At 42.6% G+C, this 21,399-nt stretch overlaps 1 protein-coding gene across 6 annotated transcripts in view; it reads left to right on the top strand.

Moving 5' to 3' along the window:
• LOC117431725 (ankyrin repeat and fibronectin type-III domain-containing protein 1-like) overlaps nt 1-21,399 on the top strand; it is a 256,983-nt gene that overhangs the window by 157,218 nt on the left and 78,366 nt on the right. For 4 of the 6 annotated variants that reach the window (XM_034053016.3, XM_058995967.1, XM_034053015.3 and 1 more), the window contains one exon: nt 18,799-18,839. In XM_034053016.3, coding sequence (XP_033908907.2) covers nt 18,799-18,839 — 41 coding nt within the window. Of the gene's footprint in view, nt 1-15,040; nt 15,276-18,798; nt 18,840-21,399 lie in introns of those variants that run through there. The other 2 variants (XM_034053020.3, XM_034053019.3) reach the window with 2 other exon arrangements.

The raw sequence follows: 21,399 nt of genomic DNA, 5'->3' as shown, positions 1-21,399 counted from the left end.
TCACTACAACCCGGACATCACTACCACTACAACCTGGTCATCACTACCACTACAACCTGGTCATCACTACCACTACAACCTGGTCAGCACCACCACTACAACCCGGACATCACTACCACTACAACCTGGACATCACTACCACTACAACCTGGTCATCACTACCACTACAACCTGGTCAGCACTATCACTACAACCCGGACATCACTACCACTACAACCCGGACATCACTACCACTACAACCCGGACATCACTATCACTACAACCCGGACATCACTACCACTACAACCTGGTCATCACTACCACTACAACCTGGTCATCACTACCACTACAACCTGGTCAGCACTATCACTACAACCCGGACATCACTACCACTACAACCCGGACATCACTATCACTACAACCCGGACATCACTACCACTACAACCTGGTCATCACTACCACTACAACCCGGACATCACTATCACTACAACCCGGACATCTATACCACTACAACCTGGACATCACTACCACTACAACCTGGACATCACTACCACTACAACCTGGACATCACCACCACTACAACCTGGTCATCACTACCACTACAACCTGGTCATCACTACCACTACAACCCGGACATCACTATCACTACAACCCGGACATCACCACCACTACAACCCGAACATCACTACCACTACAACCCGGACATCACCACCACTACAACCCGGACATCACTATCACTACAACCCGGACATCACCACCACTACAACCTGGACATCACCACCACTACAACCTGGACATCACCACCACTACAACCTGGACATCACCACCACTACAACCCGGACATCACCACCACTACAACCCGGACATCACCACCACTACAACCCGGACATCACTATCACTACAACCCGGACATCACCACCACTACAACCCGGACATCACTACCACTACAACCCGGTCATCACTACCACTAGAACCCGGACATCACTACCACTAGAACCCGGACATCACTACCACTACAACCTGGACATCACCACCACTACAACCCGGACATCACTACCACTACAACCTGGTCATCACCACCACTACAACCCGGACATCACTACCACTACAACCTGGTCATCACTACCACTACAACCCGGACATCACTACCACTACAACCTGTACATCACTACCACTAGAACCCGGACATCACTACCACTAGAACCTGTACATCACCACCACTACAACCTGTACATCACCACCACTACAACCTGTACATCACTACCACTACAACCTGTACATCACTACCACTACAACCTGGTCATCACTACCACTACAACCTGGTCATCACTACCACTACAACCCGGACATCACTACCACTACAACCCGGACATCACTACCACTACAACCCGGACATCACTACCACTACAACTCGGACATCACCACCACTACAACCCGGACATCACTACCACTACAACCTGTACATCACTATCACTACAACCTGGTCATCACTACCACTACAACCCGGACATCACTACCACTAGAACCCGGACATCACTACCACTAGAGCCCGGACATCACTACCACTAGAACCCGGACATCACTACCACTACAACCTGTACATCACTACCACTACAACCTGTACATCACTATCACTACAACCTGGACATCACCACCACTACAACCTGGTCATCACTACCACTAGAACCCGGACATCACCACCACTACAACCCGGTCATCACTACCACTACAACCCGGACATCACTACCACTACAACCTGGTCAGCACTATCACTACAACCCGGACATCACTACCACTACAACCCGGACATCACTACCACTACAACCCGGACATCACTATCACTACAACCCGGACATCACTACCACTACAACCTGGTCATCACTACCACTACAACCTGGTCATCACTACCACTACAACCTGGTCAGCACTATCACTACAACCCGGACATCACTACCACTACAACCCGGACATCACTATCACTACAACCCGGACATCACTACCACTACAACCTGGTCATCACTACCACTACAACCCGGACATCACTATCACTACAACCCGGACATCTATACCACTACAACCTGGACATCACTACCACTACAACCTGGACATCACTACCACTACAACCTGGACATCACCACCACTACAACCTGGTCATCACTACCACTACAACCTGGTCATCACTACCACTACAACCCGGACATCACTATCACTACAACCCGGACATCACCACCACTACAACCCGAACATCACTACCACTACAACCCGGACATCACCACCACTACAACCCGGACATCACTATCACTACAACCCGGACATCACCACCACTACAACCTGGACATCACCACCACTACAACCTGGACATCACCACCACTACAACCTGGACATCACCACCACTACAACCCGGACATCACCACCACTACAACCCGGACATCACCACCACTACAACCCGGACATCACTATCACTACAACCCGGACATCACCACCACTACAACCCGGACATCACTACCACTACAACCCGGTCATCACTACCACTAGAACCCGGACATCACTACCACTAGAACCCGGACATCACTACCACTACAACCTGGACATCACCACCACTACAACCCGGACATCACTACCACTACAACCTGGTCATCACCACCACTACAACCCGGACATCACTACCACTACAACCTGGTCATCACTACCACTACAACCCGGACATCACTACCACTACAACCTGTACATCACTACCACTAGAACCCGGACATCACTACCACTAGAACCTGTACATCACCACCACTACAACCTGTACATCACCACCACTACAACCTGTACATCACTACCACTACAACCTGTACATCACTACCACTACAACCTGGTCATCACTACCACTACAACCTGGTCATCACTACCACTACAACCCGGACATCACTACCACTACAACCCGGACATCACTACCACTACAACCCGGACATCACTACCACTACAACTCGGACATCACCACCACTACAACCCGGACATCACTACCACTACAACCTGTACATCACTATCACTACAACCTGGTCATCACTACCACTACAACCCGGACATCACTACCACTAGAACCCGGACATCACTACCACTAGAGCCCGGACATCACTACCACTAGAACCCGGACATCACTACCACTACAACCTGTACATCACTACCACTACAACCTGTACATCACTATCACTACAACCTGGACATCACCACCACTACAACCTGGTCATCACTACCACTAGAACCCGGACATCACCACCACTACAACCCGGTCATCACTACCACTACAACCCGGACATCACTACCACTACAACCTGGTCATCACTACCACTACAACCCGGACATCACTACCACTACAACCCGGACATCACCACCACTACAACCCGGACATCACCACCACTACAACCCGGACATCACTACCACTACAACCTGGTCATCACTACCACTACAACCCGGACATCACTACCACTACAACCCGGACATCACTACCACTACAACCCGGACATCACCACCACTACAACCTGGACATCACTATCACTACAACCCGGACATCACTACCACTACAACCTGGTCATCACTACCACTACAACCCGGACATCACTACCACTACAACCTGGACATCACCACCACTACAACCCGGACATCACTACCACTACAACCCGGGCATCACTACCACTACAACCCGGTCATCACTATCACTACAACCCGGACATCTATACCACTACAACCTGGTCATCACTATCACTACAACCTGGACATCACCACCACTACAACCTGGTCATCACTACCACTACAACCTGGTCATCACTACCACTACAACCCGGACATCACTATCACTACAACCCGGACATCTATACCACTACAACCTGGTCATCACTATCACTACAACCCGGACATCTATACCACTACAACCTGGTCATCACTATCACTACAACCTGGACATCACTACCACTACAACCTGGACATCACTACCACTACAACCTGGACATCACTACCACTACAACCTGGTCATCACTACCACTACAACCCGGACATCACTATCACTACAACCCGGACATCTATACCACTACAACCTGGTCATCACCACCACTACAACCTGGTCATCACTATCACTACAACCTGGACATCACTACCACTACAACCTGGACATCACTACCACTACAACCCGGACATCACTATCACTACAACCCGGACATCACTACCACTAGAACCTGGTCATCACTATCACTACAACCTGGACATCACCACCACTACAACCTGGTCATCACTACCACTACAACCTGGTCATCACTACCACTACAACCCGGACATCACTATCACTACAACCCGGACATCTATACCACTACAACCTGGTCATCACTATCACTACAACCCGGACATCTATACCACTACAACCCGGACATCACTACCACTACAACCTGTACATCACTATCACTACAACCTGGTCATCACTACCACTACAACCCGGACATCACTACCACTAGAACCCGGACATCACTACCACTAGAGCCCGGACATCACTACCACTAGAACCCGGACATCACTACCACTACAACCTGTACATCACTACCACTACAACCTGTACATCACTATCACTACAACCTGGACATCACCACCACTACAACCTGGTCATCACTACCACTAGAACCCGGACATCACCACCACTACAACCCGGTCATCACTACCACTACAACCCGGACATCACTACCACTACAACCTGGTCATCACTACCACTACAACCCGGACATCACTACCACTACAACCCGGACATCACCACCACTACAACCCGGACATCACCACCACTACAACCCGGACATCACTACCACTACAACCTGGTCATCACTACCACTACAACCCGGACATCACTACCACTACAACCCGGACATCACTACCACTACAACCCGGACATCACCACCACTACAACCTGGACATCACTATCACTACAACCCGGACATCACTACCACTACAACCTGGTCATCACTACCACTACAACCCGGACATCACTACCACTACAACCTGGACATCACCACCACTACAACCCGGACATCACTACCACTACAACCCGGGCATCACTACCACTACAACCCGGTCATCACTATCACTACAACCCGGACATCTATACCACTACAACCTGGTCATCACTATCACTACAACCTGGACATCACCACCACTACAACCTGGTCATCACTACCACTACAACCTGGTCATCACTACCACTACAACCCGGACATCACTATCACTACAACCCGGACATCTATACCACTACAACCTGGTCATCACTATCACTACAACCCGGACATCTATACCACTACAACCTGGTCATCACTATCACTACAACCTGGACATCACTACCACTACAACCTGGACATCACTACCACTACAACCTGGACATCACTACCACTACAACCTGGTCATCACTACCACTACAACCCGGACATCACTATCACTACAACCCGGACATCTATACCACTACAACCTGGTCATCACCACCACTACAACCTGGTCATCACTATCACTACAACCTGGACATCACTACCACTACAACCTGGACATCACTACCACTACAACCCGGACATCACTATCACTACAACCCGGACATCACTACCACTAGAACCTGGTCATCACTATCACTACAACCTGGACATCACCACCACTACAACCTGGTCATCACTACCACTACAACCTGGTCATCACTACCACTACAACCCGGACATCACTATCACTACAACCCGGACATCTATACCACTACAACCTGGTCATCACTATCACTACAACCCGGACATCTATACCACTACAACCTGGTCATCACTATCACTACAACCTGGACATCACTACCACTACAACCCGGACATCACTATCACTACAACCTGGTCATCACTACCACTACAACCTGGTCAGCACTATCACTACAACCTGGACATCACTACCACTACAACCTGGTCATCACTACCACTACAACCCGGACATCACTATCACTACAACCCGGACATCTATACCACTACAACCTGGTCATCACCACCACTACAACCTGGTCATCACTATCACTACAACCTGGACATCACTACCACTACAACCTGGTCATCACTACCACTACAACCTGGTCAGCACTACCACTACAACCCGGACATCACTATCACTACAACCTGGACATCACCACCACTACAACCTGGACATCACTACCACTACAACCCGGACATCACTACCACTACAACCTGGACATCACTACCACTGCAACCTGGACATCACTATCACTACAACCTGGACATCACCACCACTACAACCTGGACATCACTACCACTACAACCTGGACATCACTACCACTACAACCTGGTCATCACTACCACTACAACCCGGACATCACTATCACTACAACCCGGACATCTATACCACTACAACCTGGTCATCACTACCACTACAACCTGGACATCACTACCACTACAACCTGGACATCACTACCACTACAACCTGGTCATCACTACCACTACAACCCGGACATCACTATCACTACAACCCGGACATCTATACCACTACAACCTGGTCATCACTACCACTACAACCTGGTCATCACTACCACTACAACCTGGACATCACCACCACTACAACCTGGACATCACCACCACTACAACCTGGACATCACTACCACTACAACCCGGACATCACTATCACTACAACCCGGACATCACTACCACTACAACCCGGACATCACTACCACTACAACCCGGACATCACTACCACTACAACCTGGACATCACTACCACTACAACCTGGACATCACTATCACTACAACCCGGACATCACTATCACTACAACCCGAACATCACCACCACTACAACCCGGACATCACCACCACTACAACCTGGTCATCACTATCACTACAACCTGGACATCACCACCACTACAACCTGGTCATCACTACCACTACAACCTGGTCATCACTACCACTACAACCCGGACATCACTACCACTACAACCCGGACATCACCACCACTACAACCTGGTCATCACCACCACTACAACCCGGACATCACTACCACTACAACCTGGTCATCACTATCACTACAACCTGGACATCACCACCACTACAACCTGGTCATCACTACCACTAGAACCCGGACATCACCACCACTACAACCCGGTCATCACTACCACTACAACCTGGTCATCACTATCACTACAACCTGGACATCACCACCACTACAACCTGGTCATCACTACCACTACAACCTGGTCATCACTACCACTACAACCCGGACATCACTACCACTACAACCCGGACATCACTATCACTACAACCTGTACATCACTACCACTACAACCCGGACATCACCACCACTACAACCCGGACATCACTACCACTACAACCTGGTCATCACTACCACTACAACCCGGACATCACTACCACTACAACCTGGTCATCACTACCACTACAACCCGGACATCACTACCACTACAACCCGGTCATCACTATCACTACAACCCGGACATCACTACCACTACAACCCGGTCATCACTATCACTACAACCCGGACATCACCACCACTACAACCTGGTCATCACTACCACTACAACCTGGACATCACCATGACCGTGTACTTGGAGCACCTGCATTTTCTGGAGCACTAAAACTTTGTTGCAAATATTGTTGTGTGATTATTGCAGTGGATATTAAAACATCTAGCCCTCTGCCTGGACTTACCTCCTTACCACATCCCTCACATCCTGACACACTGTAAGTGTGCAACTCTCTGGAGTAAAATAAACCCAGTACCCCATCAAATTACCCATTAAAGAAAGGGGAGAATGTTTTTACAGTAGAATGTTATTTATTTCAGACATTGTTTATGCATTGGTTTCATTTACAGTCAAACTATACAAAACGAATCTGAACATATTTTTCACTGAATACATTTTTAAGTAGGGTTTTGTTTAAGTATTAGGATATTGGTCCTAGCTCTACAATTCAATGCCACTGTAGTTTTCATGGTGTTGGGGCTGCAAACTGTCATGTTGCCCCCCAGCACAGATCCGTAACCCCTCTCTGCTCCCTTAGCGAGCCTCTGCTGGAAGTGGCAGAGCTGCTGGTAGAGGCAAAAGAATATAACCCTAGTTCACAAACTTCTCAGACCGAATTTCTTTGAGATTCAGTACTGGAAAATGCCTGTGTTGTGGATATATAGTTGCAGGGCAATAATACAGGTAGGTAAAAATGACAAAGGGTGATTGCGTTGCATAACCTTCCACTTAAATATTGAATATTCTAGATAGCTTTTTAGTAACTTGTCCATGATCATACAGCTCATAAGAGTCATTATTTTATGTTATGGCATACCCTCTTTGGGCGATTGAATTCACATTTATCACAATTAAATAAAGTGGCTTCAAATGTAATTTTATGGCATCTGCAATCATTCTGGGTGGTTCTGAGTTCTGTTGCTCCCATACTGAGTTATATTAAGCTGCTTTGAGGTTGTCTGAAGTAGCCTTCCTCATTCCATTGAAAGCATGTGTCAATGTGACTTCTGAACTCTTCTAGCCCACCTTTTCTACATTTACAAAGACAGAAAGAGTAGGTGAGCTAAAGCTGATCAAACAGTAGTAAGGTCAATATAAACATTAACATCTGAAACTACTTCATCTAAAAATGCAGTATCCTAACATAATAAGGCTGCAATTTCCAACAAGATAAACACACAAGAACAACAGCTACTGTAAGTCCATATTTCAAAGTCACCACAGGGCCAGGATTGAAGGGACTGCTCACATTATATTCACAACTATCTTTTTCAAAGCACCAATTTCCTATGCACAAGAAAAGAAACTAAAAAAAAACAAGCAATAGTTTAGACTAATTGTTAGGGACCCAAACCTAATTTTCATGATTATGTTTAATGTGTAATTGGAGCTGTTTATGTAGAAACAAATGCCTTTTTTTAAATTGTTTTAGCGTTGAATGATAATCCTAATAATAATGAATAGCAATTACAATAACTGCCTTGTTAAATGCCTGTCAAGACAAAATATTTGACAGAAACATAGCTACTTCAATGCTTATTGCACATTGGTTTGAGCAACACAGTCTATTATGATTAAAAACAGTTTTGGATAGGAATGTTTTGATGCCTAATTTAAAAGCCAATACGCTTTAAACAGACTGCTGCTCTGTAGAGAGGGGTGTATATTGAAAGAGAACCCATTGCATTTAAACACTGGAAAAAACAGCAGCTGAAACTGTAGTCAGAGTTTTATATAAATCTTAGGTCTGCTTGATGTTTTTACTTTCTCTTAAATTTCCCAGGAATATTTATTCATAGGGTCCTAATGAAAACAATATGCTGATCATGTCTGTCACACTGTCTACACGGTGAAGAGCCTTTTACACCAATCTTCACAAAACTTTTATCACAGACTCCTAGCCCCTTCTGGAAGTTCCAGGTGGAATTTGTCTATAATCTGACAAACTCCTGATTTTTTTTATACAAATATTTTTAACCGTTCAGGTAATAAATCGAGCAGTACATCATTTATCGTCGATTTCCCCACTCAGACCCCTCACTCACTAAATGTCTTGAATACATAGTGTTTTAATTTAGGAAAATATTTTAATTAGAATGTCTCACAGGTGCTGTGCTACCCTAAGTATTAATTTACTACCAATGCAGAATGATTATATGGGACAATTGTTGGTCATTTTACCCCAAAACGTGTTTCTGCAAAGGTGACTGCCAAAAATTATACCACATTGAATTGTGTACCAGGCATATCCTGTAAATACTGTGATTGTTGAAATGTATTTTTGTTTACGACTGTAAGTCGCCCTGGATAAGGGCATCTGCTAAGAAATAAATAATAATAATAATAATAATAATAATAATAATAATAATAATAATAATAAATAATAAATAATAAATAATAAATAATAAATAATAATAATAAATTGCTTTTGACACAAAATGGCTGCCAACAATTTGCCCAATATGTCACTAAGAAGAAATTTTGTAGAAGAATGTTATCCTGTCATTGTATCTTTCTTATATAATATTCCACAAAAGACAGATTGCTAGCATTCAATCTTGTGGTCTAAACTGACAGCCTCCTGTCTTTGTCACTCGACTCTCAGCTCCCAGAAACCAGGCTGCCAACACGTAACCAAACATGTGCCTCCCCTCCCTGCAGTCCGCCACTATACCTTGGCATGGCTCGCCCGGGCTGACATCATTTCTGAGATGACAGCATGTCTTCCAGCTCCATTAGCTTGATTCTCGGTGGCTCCGCTGCACTGATTTATGGGTATTTTTTTATTGCCTTCTCCAAAACCACTGGCTCACAATTGGGGAGTCCTATCCAAAGTATGACATCGTTGGGGACACACACCCTCCCCCCTGACAAACAAAATAAAAAAGCAACAAAGTGTGGGAGGTGACAGAATTTTGAATCCATCTCCCCCAAATTAGCTCCAGGGAGAGATGCTGTCATTGTAGCTGAGAAGCTCAACGGTTACAAAATGAAGACCAACCACAGCCTCTAGCTTAGCTGCTCCACTAATGCATCCCGTGTTGGCCTGTGAGGTGCTTATCTAGGAGCATGTCAGCGTGCCGTAGCTCAAAGCAATAGTGTTGCAGTCCAAGTGGAAGTAAAGACTACTTAAAGCTACAGCATTCATTATTTTTAGAATAAGATTTTCCAATCCAGTTTCTTACCACTATTTTATCTTAATATGTCATGTGTAGGGTGTTGCTTATTGTTATCCCGTGCAGTTTGGACTGTGGACAAAATTATTTCTGCTAGAATGAGAGATTCTAGCAGAAATACAATAAATTAATACAAACAATGTATTAATTTATTATATTTGATCGGGATTGATGAACTCATCTGGGTAGAGTGCCCATGCCCTCTATTTAACTTTAGAATTGTGTCACATGTTCTGTGCAAGACAGTATGACATCTACATATACTCAAGGTAAGATTTACTGGAATATTCACAAATCCATTGGCTCTGCTTTAATTGGGTCATTAACAATGTTACTATTATAGTTGACCACGCTGGTGTATATGGTAATGCCGAGATTTAAAAACAGCTCAGCCCCACGTCTTGTATTTGAACTTCTCTGCTGTGGGGGGCGCTGGTAGTCAAGAGTATTCTAAGATTTATTTTTTTCTAAGAAAACAGCATGTACCCTCTTTGGACGATTAAACAGTAAAGACGAAGTATCTCCCATTGAATCCATAAATGGTGAATGGGTTTGAGCCTTCACTGCATACAGGACAGTCACATACAGAAGCACAGGTGCAGCTGCTGGTTGTAGAAATGTGACCTGGCAAATACCTAAGGGCAAGGAGGCATTGTGCTAATCCGTTGACACTTGGACCTGTTATGCTATGAGGGGCTCTACACTATACAGCTGCGTATGTGAGAGATTTCAATTCCTTAGTGCTACTGAATACCTCACTGGGAGGAAGTCTTCCCCCAAACCTGTCGCAACTGTTCCTTATCTGAGCATTCATTCTTCTTCAGATCTGGCTGAGAAACCAGGAAGATATATATAACCAGTGCTTATGTAACTAGAAAAAGAACAGCTTGTTCATAGCAGGCAAAGCTGGAGAATATTCTTCATAGAAACAGCAGCCCCACTTCAGTTCTGAGTAAGCTTCAAAAGAAAAACAAAACAGATTATTTTCTCAAAAATCTCAAATATATATGTTTGCAGGATGCCTGGAGGTCACTGGTTTGAGTCCAGGCTATTCCACTGCCGACTGTGGAGGGGAGTTCCCAGGTGGCGGCGCACAATTGGCGGGGGCTCGATTTATTACCTGAACGGGGAGGGCTTAGGTCAGTCAGGGTATCCTCGGTTCACCACGCACCAGTGACCCCTGTGGACTGTCCAGGCGCCTGTGGGCTTGCCTGTAAGTTGCCCAGAGCTGCATGGTCCTTCGACGCTATAGCTCCGAGGTGGTTGCATGGAGGGCCTGCAGAGTGAAAAGAAGCAGATGGCTGACAGCACACATTTCTGAAGACGCGTGTGTCCATCTTCGTCTCTCCCGAGTCAGCGCAGGGGTGGCAGCGGTGGGTCGGGTTGAAATAAAAATAATTGGGCATTTCAAATTGGGGAGAAAATCTGAAAAATAACTGCCGATTCCAAATAAAAAAAAAATAAATAAATACATTTAAGTATTTAGTGTTTATGGCAGTAAGGGAAAATGGCCTGGCTACAGTCAGGCAAGGTGCTGGCAGTTGCCATTGAAGCTTCCCCTCACTGCACACCTCAGTGAGGGGAATCTGAACCCCAGGCCCGCCACCAAGATGAATGCATTTTAGAAAATTGTTGAAAAAAAAAGTTCACGTCTGTTAGTTACAGTACTGTGCATAGACCTTCAGTAATTTAGCTGTGCACAGCTAAAATGTAACTAATCATGCTAAACTGGCTAAATGCCTGAATGCAAAAGTACCAGAAGAGATATTACACCGTCGGTTAAATTCCTGAACCAGAAATAAGCACAGAACCGGGAAAAGCTTTTAAAAAATCTTATTACTGGACATTTACACAGTAGTCACATAATAAATACATGTGTACTTACACATAATTACAATGCTTTTTTATGCATAGTTACAATGTATTTAACATTTTAATCTTTTTGCACGATATATGTACAGCTATGGCCAAAAGTTTTGCATCACCCTATAGAATGAACTAATTTTTGCTTCATAAAGTCGAATGAAGCCTGCTGAATAATGTTACGTTACCATATTGGTATGTAGTTTTCCATATACTTCGTGAAAAACTTACAAAAATCGAAAAATCTTTTTGAAATTTCATCTTTTAGATGAAATACTGTTCTACTATTATGGTTTCCGGTAGACTTTTGCAATATAATGTTGTAGTTTCTTTGATTACATGATGTTAAATAAAAGATCTACATTACCAGTATGTTCACACACACACACACACACACATATATATATATATATATATATATATATATATATATATATATATATATTTAATATGTCTGAATCCTAAAATTCTAGATGATGCAAAACTTTTGGCCATAGCTGTAAGTAGACAACTGTATCAGAAAAGAGAGGTTTAGAGATAAGGTTAGGGTGTTCGGGTTAGGTTTCGGATTAGGGTTATATCATGCAAATATACATTGGAATTCTGTGTAAGTACACAGTAATTAGAAACACTTAATGTAAAGTGTTACCAAACAGTGCCTACAGTAGGTGAAAGTGATGCAACGGCCATGGGCACTCTATCCAGATGAGTTCATCAATCCCGATCAATCCGCAGCAGTGTGAGCACTGAAGGGTTATTGTGTGCTGCTCATTTTGTGTTACCTCTCAAGCTGAAGCAACATTAGTTTCAGAACAACTGACTGACTGGAGTATTGCATACAAAATAGTAAAAAAAATAAAATGAAATAAAGGACATTCAAAAGGACATTGTTCTGCCTGCTTAATTGCTTCTGTGAGCAGGTCAGTCTATTCCTAGGCATGGCAGTTTTATTTATTGTATACTGAAGACCTGAAATTAGTTTTTCGTTGGTCTGCTTTGTTGTTGCTTTCTGTTGGTAAAGTTATTGAATTCAAGTGTAATTTACAGTGTTCCTTATTTCTCCTCATCCTGTGTGGTGTGACTCGGTGCGGCACAGTGTGAAATAATAACAGAACCTCATTTATGTTGTACACCCTGCCAATTCCCCAGCACTTTTGATTATACCTCTTTCTTGTATTCACGCTCCAGTCATTAGACTTTTCCGGGTTGATTATATCTTTTTGCCTGTGCTATCAATTTGCACTGACTAATTTCCGTGCACAGCTGTCTGTAATAGACTGGTTATCTGCCCTCCTTGGAACTGACAGCTCAGCCAGAAGAGTCAGAGCTATCACTTGAAGCCCTTCAATTGAATCACTTCTTTATACTTTAAAGCTAACAAAAGAATGCCATAAATCTTACCTGCTGTGCATTTCCATTCGTTATATAGGTCTCAGATGTCCAGTGTTGAAAGAAATACATGTTATAGTAAACATTTTAAAACATGATATCTGCTACTACACTAGGTTTAAGATGTCTCTGTTTGCAGGCTTTGCCTTCAATTAGCCTTTTGTCCTTACCCTTTCAATGGCTTCTTTCCTTAGCCAGCTGCTTCCCCGATTGACTGACATAATTTAAACCAGTGACATGTTTTTTTTAAATATATTTTAATTAATTCAAAAATTATTTTACCCCTGAATTTATCCCCAATTTAAAATGTTAAATTATTCCCCCCCCCATCACTGCAGAAATTCCCCCACACAGCTCGGGAGAACTGAATGTTCAGTGGGCGTCCTCCGATCCCACGACAAAGCGAGTTTCCTCTTTGACATCCGCTCTCGAGTTTCTGTGTGTAAGTGCTACTGGCCTCTGGAGGACAAAGGCCAGCCCTGCAGATGTCCTCCTAAGCTTATTAGGTGCCAGGCCGCTGGGGTCCGCTGTAGCGTGATGAGGACAAACAGTCTCTCCTCAACCCGCAGGAGCACCAGAGCTAATAAGACACTTCCTCTGGAATCCCAAGTGAAGACTGCTGACTTCACACAGCCTGGAACCTGCGCTACCCTGACTGTATGAGTCACCCTGCACACCACACAGCCAGGACGCAAACCTCCACTGCCCTGACTGTATGAGTCACCCTGCACACCACACAGTTGTGATTTTACCTGGTGAGCACTCGGGGGCCACGCCAGGTGACACCTTGCATTTATTTATTTAAGCAACCACCATTGTTCACTGGCTAGTTTCACTACGGTACAGTATATAATATGATTATATAATATGATTCCCTATTTAATTTTTTCAAATCACAACCATCCCCCACCTCCCCCCCAGCCATGAATCATTTACCAAGCCTACCTCTCTTGTACCCCCAAATCAAAGCCCTATCTCTCAGAACAGTGGTGTGACAGTAATTAGTATTCACCCCCCCCCCCCCCCCCTTTTGCCTCACTGCCTGTGCCTGGAGCTAGGCAAGCTTATCGCCTGGCAACCGCATTTAAAGTACAACAACTCTGCAAAGACAGGCACAATCTGAGCACGCTCAGTAACTCAGTTTGAGACAGACTGCCAGAGGAAAAGAGAGAGAGAGAGAGAATAAGAGGGGAAAATAAAATCGTAACAGGTGACTAGAGGATGATTGCACCAAAGTTATCCGTGGTTAAATAAATGGAGGTTTGGGAGAAGACTTCGAGAGAAGAAAAAGCACTGGATTGTGACTAAGTATTTATGTGGACGAGCAGGTGCACTGACAAGTGAGTGGAGGTATGTGAGAGGGCAGCGAGTTAGTGGTCCTTGTAGTTTCTGATCCATTAGTGGTGGTGTGGATTCAAGTTCTGTACTGCAGGAATGCAGTGGTTTTAAGGCACTACTTGGTTGTTTTGTAGATTCAAGCAGGTGGACTTTTTTCATGAGAGCAATTCAGTTAATTAACATAATAATGTTTAACGAATCTCAGCATTATATGTGCTAATTGTTTTGTTTTTTTTCAACTACAGAAGCATGTTCATGTGTACTTGTTTAGTTTAAAGCACACTAGTGTCGCACTGGGTATGCTACTGTGCGTACAATGTGTCTGTGTGTGAGTGTGTGGGCTTGTCAAACATTCTTTCTGCCATGATTAAAATGTAATTACTTCATTAAATAAATTAATACAGCACACTTTTTATTTCCTTGCCGAAATTCAGTCAAACTTCTGAAAGCGTGGCATTTGCGTGTTTAAAATTGGCAGATGTTTAACTCTTTACTCTATTTGCTGAAGTGTTGCTCTATTATCTAGTGATTGAACATCGCCACAAAAGCAATGAGGGGGTAATTAAGTGCTAATCTAATTTTTTTCCCTCTTACTGGTGGACACCTGTTTCAGAGCTCATTCTCTATTCAAACATGGAGACTCTGGTTGTGCTACGACAGTTATTAGCCTCTTCCGATGTATCAGCCTTATGCATAGATCTCAATTCACTCCTTGTTACTACTGATGCACTTCTCGGAATAGGCTGTTCATTTCAATGGCAGTCAGTGTATCTCCAGTTCTGAAGCCAGTTGACTACAATGAATTGGATGGGAGGCTTGGTGGGCTAGTGCTTAAAGAAAAGGGGCTTGATACCAGGAGGTCCCCAGTTCTAATCCCCGCTCAGCCACTGACTAACTGTGTGTGACCCTGAGCAAGTCACTTAACCTCCTTGTACCCCGTCCTTTGGATGAGACGCAAAACCGAGGTCCTATTGTAAGTGACTGCACCAGTTGTTGATGCATAGTTGACCCCCTAGTCTCTAAGTCGCTTTGGATAAAAGCAACTGCTTAATGACTAATTAATGGGGAAAAGAACGTCCAGAAATTGTGAGAAATCCAGTCCAATTTTAACACAGCTGTTCATTATTAAGTGTATTGTTCATTTTATTTTAAAACAATTTCAAGTATTGTCATTGAAATTATTTAATTCAGTAGTAACAGTCCATTCAGACAGATAAATGATTGATTGATTGGGTGTCGTTATGTATGTGCAACACTGTAAAGCATACCTGAGACAGATTTAGTGGTGTTTCCTAGACCGCTATGGAGTGTGCACTAACACAAGGAAAATAGGTGCTTGAGGTGGATTTGAACCCAGACATGCAAAGATGAAAGGCATGCATTTGTCATAACCAACCACATAGATCTGTCTCTTTATTTAACATGCATGGAATTTCTTATTTTCCCAGTATACTGTTTGTTGGTGAATAGGGGTGTATCAATGGATGGTTCTTTCATGATATATCGTATCATAATAGGTGACTGTATCGTTTGTATAGTGAGACAAGCTCATTTTAGTTCACCAAGTGGTCTTTGAATGAAGAATAAGTGTGTAGTATAGTTGCGATGTTCCCTCTGTTTTGATTTGTTGTGCGTATGAAATCAAACCATTGTCAAAGTAGTGGTCTAACATTTCACACATGAGTGCCTATTGTTTCTATATCACTGATTACTGACCAGATATTGAAATTCTCTCATCCAGAGGGTTTCATGCAGGTAGGTTTATAGGATATAAATGACCAATCTTGAGGTGCTTGAATACATTTGCACACTACTGTATATTTATGTGAAGGTGTTTACATATACATACTAAACTGTCTCAAACCCATTTGTAGATATTCTTTACCGGAATAAAGCACTTTAAGATGAAAAGATGCAGTTTATTAAGATACAGTATATTGTAGAATAGACACTCAAAACCCAATAAAGCAGGTGAAATTTATTTTTCGTACCTTCTTTCTCTTAAACTGCTCACGTTTCTGAATTGTGTTTCATTTGTTTCTCTTTTTGTTTTTCTATTTAGAAGAAACATTTGAGACAGGTTCAAATGAGAAGGACACAAGATGATCAAGCTTTTCTAGAGACGTGACAGAGACATAGAGCAGGGTGTTTTCCCTCTCGGTTCTGATGTTGATTTTATTGTATGTGTGTATGTGGATCTGTATCTGCTAGCGATAGGTGTTGCACTATAACAGCTGTGTTTGTTTCAGACACTTGTCTTAATTGTCATTGCCTACTTGAGGAAGTGCAAAGCTAATTTTCCTTCTGCATCTTTCCACTGATACTGCATCCAAACAGACAGTAGCTGTAGGGGCTTGATGGGGTACAGCGGTTACTGACAATGCTGGGACTTCAATTGCAAAGACAGCTCATTAGCAACACTCCCACAAGATCCTTATCAGTTCGCAAAATGTTATCTAGACTTTGTTTTCTCTTTGGTGTTGCAAAATGAGGACCCCTACTGCTATGACTCGTGTTTGGAATCCTTTTACCTGCTGCACAAGAAGTGAGTTTATGGTGTGCAGGAAATTAGCCTTCAAAAGCCATCTATTCACGTCCTTCCTTGTGTTACGTGTAATAAGACATGTCCCTTGTAAAAGCTTACCATAGTAAAACAATGTATTAAAGCAAAGCAAAACCTTGGCAAAGCATAGGTGAGCATTGTAAAGCACAGAGAGGTATTGTAAATAGTTTATTTTTAATTGCCAGAACATGGTATATTTATGGGAAAAAGCATGGAAAAAACACAAACTTACCGTGCTAATTTACTGTGGTAAGCTTTTGTAAGTGGAGTTCCGCGAAGCTAGATATTTGTGTCAAGTTTAAACTGAGATATTAAAATTGTTAACCCTAATTTGACCAAGTTTTAACAATTGTCAGTCATGCAGAAAACTCCAGCAACTTCTAGCTAGCTGGTGACCAGCTAAGAGTTGGGAATTGTAACAGATCTTTACTGGCCTCTTACTGGGCACTCAGCAGATATATAAAATCCAAGCCAAGGTTTAAAGCAAATAGATACATTTAGGAGTGTAGACAACACTGATCTTTTACAGCAAAGGCATTTTTAATATACTTGTTTTTCTTGGATCAGCTCCTAAACCAGCACCAAGTCCAGCTGAAAGCCATAGCTGTAATTATTATGCAACTGTGCTGGTCAGTGCTGGAATTTCTCTGGGAGAGACCATGCTTCGTATATGGCAGCACAGCGATATGCAATATGAATTTTCATTGTGGAATTTCACAACATGGACACTGCAACCAGTCATTGTTCTACAGTGCATGTTCAGCAATGTTTTCATGGTTTATCATGGTTTGCTGGAGGGTAATGTTACAATCTAGTCTTGGCAAGGCTTTCACAGTTTATAATCTGGCCAGTGGTATCTCAGTTTCCTGCTGGGGACCCCCTGCTGTACTGTAATGATTCTTATAATACGAGAGCGAGAGGTTTAATTAGCACTCAAACACATACTAATGCCTCTTTCTCTTTCTCATGCAGAGCTTGGGATCCGCAGACAGGAAGGAACCTCAACAGAGAAGGTAGGATCATTTTCTCTACTCATATCCTGCGCCGACAAATCCTGCCTTCTTATTGGCTCACGTACACTTACGTGTTTTGAACTCCAGTATATTTAAATTGGTAAGGTGGCCAAGTTTTGCCATTATACTTTGCCTGTCGGGAAAGTAGTTTTTATTTATTTATTTTCGTTCTGCTGCTAGAAAGACACTCCGGGTATATTTTTAGAGAGCCACACAAGTTTCTGAAAACTGAATTGCGGAAGTCTAGTGGTTTAAAAATCTGGGGTTCAGCAGGGGTTCAAAAATCTGAATTCCACAAAGCAGCAGTAATAGATGGCAATGATTTCATATCTGTGATGCAACAAACTAAAACACCTGCACATCAGGAGTTGGATTCAACTTATAGAGAAAGAGTGGAAAAAAACAGGCAGAAGCTATTTTCCCATGTATTGCTTATTATAGTTGTACTCTTAGTATGTTTCTTAAATTTACAAGCAAATGTGTTCCTAACTGCACTGAAAGGAACATTTCCTTAAAGTATGTTATACATTTGTTGAGGTGAGGTGGGGTCACAGAGAACCTTTTTGTGTATCTTGAAGAATTTAGTGAACCAGTCAAGCTACAAGACTAGATCCATCCCTGTTAATCACTAACTGATTGATTGTGTTCACTGTTAAATAAAACCAAATCCTACAAGTTATATTCTACTTTTTTGTGTGTGTTTTGTGCAATGGAGAGATTTTTAAGAAGGACAAGTAGATTTTTTAGCATTTTGTCTCTTGGACTGCAAGTTTTTTTCAAAAATTGCACACCCCTGTAATATGTATTTGTATTAGTTGCTAGCAGGGCAACTAATTATGTTCCCATTCAAACTGATAAATTGTACATATCAGTTTCTATTACAGGAATGTATTTAGTGTTTATGGGCTACCCAAGTGCCTCTTGGGTAGATTGTCAAAGATGAAGAAATGACTCACTTCATCTGCCACAAACAAACATTAGACTGTTTTGTTGAGTGAGTGAGTGAGTGAGGCTGGGACTACACTGGCTTTTGAACTTGGGTATAACCGGGTATAACTGTCCGGCTATAACTTTCAAGCTAAATAGAACAGTAGTTCTCTTGCTGTATTTACTGTATTTACATGGCTTAAAAAAGCTGAAATGAATATGCATCAATGTCAATCTACTGCATTTAAGTGTATATAAAAAGATGTCTGTCAAAGTCAGTAGCAGTAAATATGCTTTGTTTAAAACAGGTAGCGTAAAATATAATGTAATTTAAATATCATGTCAATGCAGTGCTGCAAATGAACTTGAGACAGATAACAGTAAATATTATGGGCATGTGCAGATTCACAAAATAATTATATGAATCTTAAATCTGTATTAAAATTTTAAAAAAATAAAAGTATTTTCTTAGCTACAAGTCAGTGCACACTATCTTACAGAAGAAAGTGATTCAGTAACTGGGAGCTGTGCTTATTCCAGTAAACATTCCTGTTGGCAGACACAGATAAGTTTTGTGTTTTATAATCTATAGCATTGCGTTGCTGTTCTGTTACCATAGCATCACAGCAACAGGCTTCACAGGAGAATGGTTTTAGTCACTTTCTGTAGAGGAGTAATTTTCATTGTGTAGACCTTCTAGGCAGGGCTGGATTAACCCATACACTTACGGTATCTCCACAATAGAAATCGCCAATGTGTTGGCATACAAGTAAGTTTAGGTGTTACATATGGTCTCTACCCTAAGACCGCTGGACGTGAACGCTTAATGTTTCTGAACAGTATTTACATGTAATACAATGAAAATGTGTTTTAAAAGAAAAGAAAAGTTGTATAAGGTTACTTTAATCAAGGGTTTTGTGTGTTGAGCAACGCAGGAGTATATCTAGAAAGTCAGTGGTGTTAAATGTGATATTTTATTTTGCCATAGCATTATTTTTGTCTTGTTTACAATTTCTGTTGCAAGCTGCAGCAGAATTCAGTGACAGTGCTTGAGAACACAACGGAGCTCGGCCACAGAAATATCGCGCGTGCATGTCCAGCGATCTTTTAAAAATTGCATCTGCACAAGCATGGAATAATGTGGGGTAATGTTACAGAAATCTGCATAACACCTGTCAGATTTTAAAATGCATGCCTCAGTTCGAATGTCAGTGAATGAAGTCTTTCCAGTCAAATCTGCAAAAAAAAAAAAAAAAAAACATAACTGTTTTGGGGCCCCCCTTGAGTTCGGGCCCTAGGCACATGCCTAGTTTATCTATGTGTTAATCCGGCCCTGCTTCTAGGTACACTTAAAGAGTAAGTACTGGGGTTCCGTAAGATATACTGTTATACATAATAACTGTTTAAATAACATACCTGTAATTTTTATTTTCATTATTAACATCTGACAACTTTTTACACTTTTAAACTCAAAGCTCTTTTCAAAAGGGTTATTGCCCACATTGTCGAACAGCAATAATGATGTGGTATGGAACCCTGCTACTTACTCTTCAGGTGTCCATGAGTCAGCTGGGTGTCATATTTCTGAGACGTAGTTATCTTAAGAGATTTAGACTGACGCTTTTCTTGTGGT

This window comes from Acipenser ruthenus, chromosome 22, assembly GCF_902713425.1.
Source record: "Acipenser ruthenus chromosome 22, fAciRut3.2 maternal haplotype, whole genome shotgun sequence".
NCBI lineage: Eukaryota > Metazoa > Chordata > Actinopteri > Acipenseriformes > Acipenseridae > Acipenser > Acipenser ruthenus.
Note: the sequence above shows the minus strand (reverse complement) of the source record. Positions and strands in the feature narration are given on the sequence as shown.